At 47.3% G+C, this 7,410-nt stretch overlaps 1 protein-coding gene across 5 annotated transcripts; it reads left to right on the forward strand.

Annotated features, from left to right (window-relative positions):
- Positions 1-409: 409 nt before the first annotated feature.
- Pdp1 (pyruvate dehydrogenase phosphatase catalytic subunit 1) lies at positions 410-6,383 on the forward strand. 5 transcript variants are annotated; one of them, XM_075966953.1, is made up of 3 exons: positions 423-548; positions 1,152-1,186; positions 4,394-6,383. In XM_075966953.1, the coding sequence occupies exons 2-3, from the start codon at positions 1,156-1,158 to the stop codon at positions 6,052-6,054; spliced, it is 1,692 nt and encodes a 563-aa protein (XP_075823068.1). In that variant the 5' UTR covers positions 423-548; positions 1,152-1,155; the 3' UTR covers positions 6,055-6,383. The 5 variants fall into 5 exon arrangements, with proteins under 5 accessions (XP_075823070.1, XP_075823068.1, XP_075823071.1 ...); XM_075966954.1 differs by lacking the exon at positions 423-548 and adding an exon at positions 823-917; XM_075966955.1 differs by lacking the exon at positions 1,152-1,186 and having other exon boundaries at positions 410-548.
- Positions 6,384-7,410: the final 1,027 nt, after the last annotated feature.

Raw genomic sequence — 7,410 nt, forward strand, 5'->3', positions numbered from 1 at the left:
CCAGCCTAGCGTCCCGCACGGGCCCTGCCAGGCACTCGCGGAGGCCGGCCCGCGGGGGAGCCACCGTGCACGGAGAAGCCCGAGAGCGCCCACAGCCTGGCTAACCCGTGCTAACCCGCGAGCTCCGGGCCAACCCTACCGCTGGGGGCCCGGTGGCGGCGGCGCGCGCAGACGCTCCTTTTCCCCCGGCCCCTGGGCGTGGCATCGGGAGCGCGCGCGGGCCTGGAGCCAATAGGCAGGGTCTGGACCCCGTGACGTCACAAAACTGGCGGGGAGCGCGCCTTCTTCCGCCCCCGCCCCTCCGGCCCGGGCCTCGTTCGCCGGGTCCCGCCCAATCGGCACGGCGCAGCCAATCGGAAGGCGGGAAGCGCACGAGCCGACGCGGGGGCGGGGCCGGGTGGCGGCCGGGCGAGGCCGGGGCGCGGAGTGGGCCGGACTGGGCTGAGCCGCCGCGCGCCGGGGAGCTCGGCGGTGCGGAGGGAAGGGAGCGCGCGGAGGGGTGCGGCCGCCAGCCGAGGCCGACCGCGGCGGGTGCTCTCCTGGACCCGGTTCGTATCCTCGTTCCCCGCCGCCGCGTCGGGAGGGGGCGGTCGAGGCGGCGAAGGGGAGGGCGCGCGTGGGCAGCGACCACGGGTGGAAGGCCTCGGTCGGGAGGAGTCGCCGCGGGCCCCGGGCTATACTGGGCTGGCTGTCAGCGCGTGGCACGTCCGCCTCGGCTCGCCGCTGTCACGCTCGGCCCCGCGGGGCCGCGCCGGTCTGCGAGGTCTGCGGAAGCGGGCCCCGCGCGGCGCCGGTCGGGCCCGAAGATGCTGCGCGCCCGTGGGCTCAGCGCGCTGGCTGCACGGAGCGGCCGCGCGGCGCCCGTCTGGGCTCCCGCAGTCCCCGGCCTGGGGCCGGGTGGCCGCCTGGCCGGCAGGGTGGGTTTGTTTGGTTTCTTCTTCTCCCCTCCCCTTTTTCCCCCCTCCGTTCTCTCCTCCCTCCCTGCCCATTCACTGGGCTGCTGCGAGACCTCGCCCCTCCTCCGCTCCCGCCTCCCCGCCACCGCCTCCTCTAATGAGCATCTCTGCCTTGCTTTCAATGGGCCGCTGCTGCTGTCGCTGCTGCTGTCCGCGCGGTTTGTGGATGTTGTCGGCTCCGTGTTGTGATGACAGGAGAATGTGTGTGTGTCCCGGGCCCAGACGGATTGGTAGGTATTCACGTAACTACCTGTGTTGGGGACCCAGGAAGGATGGTGACTGATTTTGTGTATGAATGGATGGCTCTAGGGGTCCGCATGGAATTAAGGGGGGGGGGGGTATAGGAAAAGGGAGACAAAGGCTCTCTGGACCAGAAGAATTTCTTTGATATCTTAGTAAGTGCGATTTTCGGGTAGGGACAGACGAAACTGATCAAACAAGTGCTGGTTTGGTGCCTGGTGTCTTAAGGATAAGGTTTTTTTTTTTTTTCATTGCTATAGATACCGACATGGGAAATGGCTAGGCATTTCCAGAAAATGCTGAAAAATCCCAAGTCTTTGTGCAGGGTGTTTAATGCAATTAGATTACATAAACGGAGGTTATGATACGTGTAATGGCTAGTGTAGTATTTATTTCCATTTGCATCAGAAGCTTTGCAAGGCCGAGAAGCTCTGGAGTAGGTGCACCAGTAGCATTTTTTAAATTGATTTGGCCAGTGGGTTTATTGACGAAGTGGAATAATTTCTTGGCGCAGGCTTTGCCGAGCACATCAGAAAGAATGGACGGAGCGCCTTCTGTTTCTGGTTACAGCGCATCTTTTTATTAGTCATTGCCAGTAGCAGCCAAATCTGCCTAGGACTGAGCGGCTGTACACAGGATTGCCAAGTGTGGGCCACGATGGTATATGAACTTTAAAAAACCCCGCAAGACTGTGAGATTATTCTAGATTACCAATAACCATATCCTGATATTTTAATTGCCTAATGAAGAGGCTTCTGTTTTAAGCTAGCGAGTTTATCAGGATTTCAGAGGTTTTCTGTTGAATCGCAGGAAGCGTAGAAGGATATTAAGAATCTTTCCAGGCATTTAGTAGTGTATGGACTTGTACCGTTTCTGGTCTGATGAAAATACTATATAATTAGTACTGTACTGACCTGATGGAATGATTATTAAATACAGCGCAAACCTTCATGATTCAACTTCCTGAAGAATTTGCCTTTCTTTTGAAAGCTTGTTAGGAGCCAAAGAATTGAATGCAATCCGTATGCTAAGCTGTGATTAACTGTGAAGATACAGATGAAAATAAGTCACTCTCTGCTGTTTTGACTTTTAATCTCAAATACTTTTGCTGTGAAGGAAACAACATAAAGAGCTTGAGTTTGAATATTCAGAGCACCTGCTGCATGGATTATGAGCTTTTTTACCCCCAGATTTCATTCATTTCTACTGACAGAAACTGTCAGAACACGGGAACTTAAGGGGGGGGATCCCCTGAGCAGATGCTACTTAAGCTGGTAGGTCTTTGTCCCTCCCACACTCACCTTGTCTTAAAGCAATACAAGCTTAGATTCTGAAGAAAATTTACCTCCATATAAGTTGAACCCTCATTTTAATTTTTAATGATAGTATTTGTATCATAAACTAAAGAAGAGATACGGTTTATAAGCACAAGGCGCTCTGGCGTGGTACCACACTGCACACATATCCTGGCTGAGTTCAGAACCCTTCACCTTTGGATGACTTTCGGGTGCCCAGTTTGAGTTGTTGTTGTCTAGATGGTTCGTTCAGTAAGTCCTTGTTAGAGATTCTTGTGCTCAGTTCAGAAGGCTTACCTTTGGAATCTAACCCAAAAGTCTAGTCCTCCACTGTGCACTTCTGTCTTTGTATTTAGAAGCAAGCCTCTTCTTGAGAGTTAGCACATTACTGTTTACAAGACATCTGTCCAGCTGTGTGCTCAGTACAGTCTACAGAAGCAGATGCAAACCTGAGTTTTCAGTGTGTGGTTTTCTCTCTTCCCTCATTTTCACTTTTTACTTCCTTAGTGCCCACTGAAAAGTACATGCAAATTGCTTAACACTGTGATTCTTCACATTTTTTTGTATATTAACTTTTGGAAGCAGTAGTGGATACTAAGATTGTTTAATTTTTTAAATGTATTTAAAGCAGCTCTAAAGTCTATTTCTTGTACTCTAAGTGACTGCTTGAGACAATATCTTAGGAATTCAGAGAAAATACATTACTGAAGATTTTTTTCTTGGATACATTATTTGAAATAGTGGTATATATGTTCACTTAAGCCTTCTAGATAAATTCCTACTATAAAATAATGTCTTCAGAATATTCATAATGCTATACTGTTATAATCCAAACCTTGGGCTTAATTTATGGTTCTTTGCTGCTTCCCCATGACAAGTAGATACCTGTTTTTAGCTGAAAGAGAAACTGTTCCCCAGGAGTCAACAGGAATCTCTAGTAGATGAAACAGTAGCTCTGTAGCTTGCTTCTATGACTGCTAAGCAAGGAACGATGGTGGCAGGTTAATTAAATTCTGAAATGGCATCACACTATACCAAAACCAGGTTTAGAGCAAAGAATACTGGGATTATTTTTTATCATGAGTGGCACAGCAAAATTCAGCAATGAATCAAAAAAGACTACATTTGATTTCAAAGCCTCAATACATTAAACATAAAAGCATGAATCTTGAAGAGTTTAGAGTGTCTACTTCCATGTGTTCATCTAAAGTTCAGTGGGGAGAGCCCCAGAGAGGTGCAGTGCCGTGGCCAGGGTCAGTTGGTGAAGAACAGACTCTAGCTCGCTAAGCTGTCTCAGTGGTGTAGAGAAGGAGCTTTGCAGAACCCTAAATTCCTGTTTTATTATGTCGAAAATGTTTCCTTTAAGGTAAAATGAACATTGTTTCAATACAGTGGTATATGTGTGTTATTTACCAATAATGTACAAACATGCACTTGTTAAGGATATATTAACACTTTTAGTGATAGCCATCCGTGTGTTGTCAAATGCCAACAAACTGACTACAGGTTAAGGAACAGATCTTCATAGATGGTAGAAATGACTGTGCCAATGGGAGATGTACGGCCCCTTTGTAAAAGCACAGCGATGGAGAAGGGTGGTTGGGCAGGTAGGCTGCTGCGGCACAGTGTTACATAACTTCCTGCTCAGCTCTCTCCAGACAGATACATGCGTATGCCGAGCAGTGTGTACTGCAAAAAGAAATACAAAGGGAAGAGAAATTATAGTTCAGACGTGGCTTCATGAATGGCTGAGAATTGTAATTACCGTGAAACACCTTGTAGAGATTACCTAGCATACGGATTTTCATGTACATTCCCTTAGTATTTTCTATACGGCAGAGCTTGTTGGATAATCTGGAGTGTAACTTTCCTGTGTATGTGTCTGTCCTAATTGCTCTCTAGGAATCCCAGTCAGAACATCCAGCCTGCCACTGTTCTCCGATGCCATGCCAGCACCAACTCAACTGTTCTTCCCTCTCCTCCGTAACTGTGAGCTGAGCAGAATCTACGGCACTGCATGTTACTGCCACCATAAGCATCTCTGCTGTTCCCCACCGTGCATTCCTCAGAATCGCCTGAGGTACACGCCCCATCCAGCATATGCTACCTTCTGTAGGCCTAGAGAGAGCTGGTGGCAGTACACTCAAGGAAGGAGATACGCCTCAACACCTCAGAAATTTTACCTCACACCTCCACAAGTCAACAGCATCCTGAAAGCCAATGAATACAGTTTCAAAGTTCCAGAATTTGATGGCAAAAATGTCAGTTCCGTTCTTGGATTTGACAGCAATCAGCTGCCTGCAAATGCACCCATTGAAGACCGGAGAAGTGCAGCCACCTGCTTGCAGACCAGAGGGATGCTTTTGGGAGTCTTCGATGGTCATGCGGGCTGTGCTTGTTCCCAGGCAGTCAGTGAAAGACTCTTCTATTACATCGCTGTTTCCTTGTTACCCCATGAGACTTTGCTGGAGATTGAAAATGCAGTGGAGAGTGGCCGGGCCCTGCTGCCCATCCTCCAGTGGCATAAGCACCCCAATGACTACTTCAGCAAGGAGGCGTCCAAACTGTATTTCAACAGCTTGAGGACTTACTGGCAAGAGCTTATAGACCTCAACACTGGAGACTCGGCTGATATCGATGTTAAAGAGGCTTTAATTAATGCTTTCAAGAGACTTGATAATGATATCTCATTGGAGGCTCAAGTCGGTGATCCTAATTCTTTCCTCAATTACCTGGTGCTTCGGGTGGCATTTTCTGGGGCTACTGCTTGTGTGGCCCATGTAGATGGTGTTGACCTCCACGTGGCTAACACTGGAGACAGTAGAGCCATGCTTGGTGTGCAGGAGGAAGACGGCTCGTGGTCTGCGGTCACGCTGTCCAATGACCACAATGCCCAGAATGAAAGAGAGTTAGAGCGCCTGAAGCTGGAGCACCCGAAGAACGAGGCCAAGAGCGTGGTGAAGCAGGACCGCCTGCTTGGCCTGCTGATGCCTTTCAGGGCTTTTGGAGACGTGAAGTTCAAGTGGAGCATTGACCTTCAGAAGAGAGTGATAGAGTCTGGCCCAGACCAGCTGAATGACAATGAGTATACCAAGTTTATCCCTCCCAACTATCATACACCTCCTTATCTCACCGCTGAGCCAGAGGTAACTTACCACCGCTTAAGGCCGCAGGATAAATTCTTGGTGTTGGCAACCGATGGGCTGTGGGAGACCATGCATAGACAGGATGTGGTTAGGATTGTGGGCGAGTACTTAACTGGAATGCATCACCAACAGCCAATAGCTGTCGGGGGGTACAAGGTGACTCTGGGACAGATGCATGGCCTGCTAACCGAAAGGAGAGCAAAAATGTCATCGGTCTTCGAGGATCAGAATGCAGCAACCCATCTCATTCGCCATGCCGTGGGCAACAATGAGTTTGGAGCCGTCGACCATGAGCGACTCTCTAAGATGCTTAGTCTTCCAGAGGAACTTGCTCGGATGTATAGAGATGACATCACAATCATTGTAGTTCAGTTCAATTCTCACGTCGTCGGAGCGTATCAGAACCAGGAGCACTGAGTCCTGCTACCTTGTAGTTCTCCAGTGCGGAGGGCAGACAGACTTGGGAAAGAACCAATAAGCTATTCCAGCGGGCCATCCTGACACTTCACCCCTGCTTCTCTGTAGCTAGTCCAGTGCTCCAGCCTGACCGCAGCACATAGCATCACGAGTGTCTCTCCTGCCCTGTTGGCCCTCAGGCTATGAAGAATGGCAGATAATACCTTGAGTAGATCAAAAGCAAGGATCTTTCTGGGAGTATATTAGTAAAGGCAAAAAATGCCGTCCCCATCTGTAAACTAAGCATCATAAAGATTCTAATGTACATGAGAGTATTTACTACATGTTTTTTTTTAAAAAAAAAAGTCCATGTATTATCACATTTATTTTAGCCTGAAGTATTTTTCAGGTCCAGTACTTTAAGCCATAAATGACCACGAACCTGAAATCTGAGTTTGTAAGCTTTTGTGATTGTGCATAGAATAGGTTTCCCAATGGAAAGAGCTCTCAACCGCCCTTCTTTCCTGACCCATGGTATCCTCGGTGTAACTGGGATACTTTGTTTTGCTACACAGAAAAGACAATAAAGGTTCTTAGTTTTATTTATCCTTCTAGTGAATGTTAACTAAAGGGAAATGTGTTTTTTCAGTTTGTATTCATGAAAAGCTTTATTTAGTCTGAAATAAAGATACCCAGAATGAAAAGAGACTTTATGTTTAATTCTTGTCACCTGTGGCTCCCAGCATTTCCCTGTTCTGAGTCCCTGAAGTCTTGGCAAACTGTGTGTAGTGGGTGAGCAAACTGCTGCTTGAGAAATCATCTTCATTTGTGATAGGAGTTCTCATGGAACAAGTTTAGATAGCAGCTTGAGTAGTAAGATTTTAATATTGTATTATGACAGTTTGAGGAATTTTTTTGTTTGTCCCCACTTAGGTCAATTAAAATAATTTGGATTAAAATTATTAAGTGCTTTAAATATACTGTAGGTTGTAATATATGTGTTAAGATGTATACATAAGACACTTTTAAATAGTGACCTGTGCATGCCTGATACAGAGCACTGTCTCATCCAGTATTTGCAGCAGTCTCCATAATTGTATGTGGTCCTTTCTAATACTGTATCAAAGTAAATGAGAAATACATTCAAGTAGGCTTTTTAGGAGTTTAATATGCATCAAATGATACTTTTGTTCCTGTATTTAATGGTGATCTGTGTACAGTTGTGCATATCTTTTTATCACTTATTCACCTAAAAATAGCTATGACTTCTTTTAACGTTTACATAGATTTTTAATTCAAAACATTAGTGCCTGTTGTATCAGTTGGTAATATAGGAGTCCTTTCAGAATTGTGTAGGCTTTGAAGTACATGTTCAAG

The sequence above is a fragment of the Microtus pennsylvanicus genome, chromosome 3 (genome assembly GCF_037038515.1).
Source record: "Microtus pennsylvanicus isolate mMicPen1 chromosome 3, mMicPen1.hap1, whole genome shotgun sequence".
In the NCBI taxonomy this organism is placed as follows: Eukaryota; Metazoa; Chordata; class Mammalia; order Rodentia; family Cricetidae; genus Microtus; species Microtus pennsylvanicus.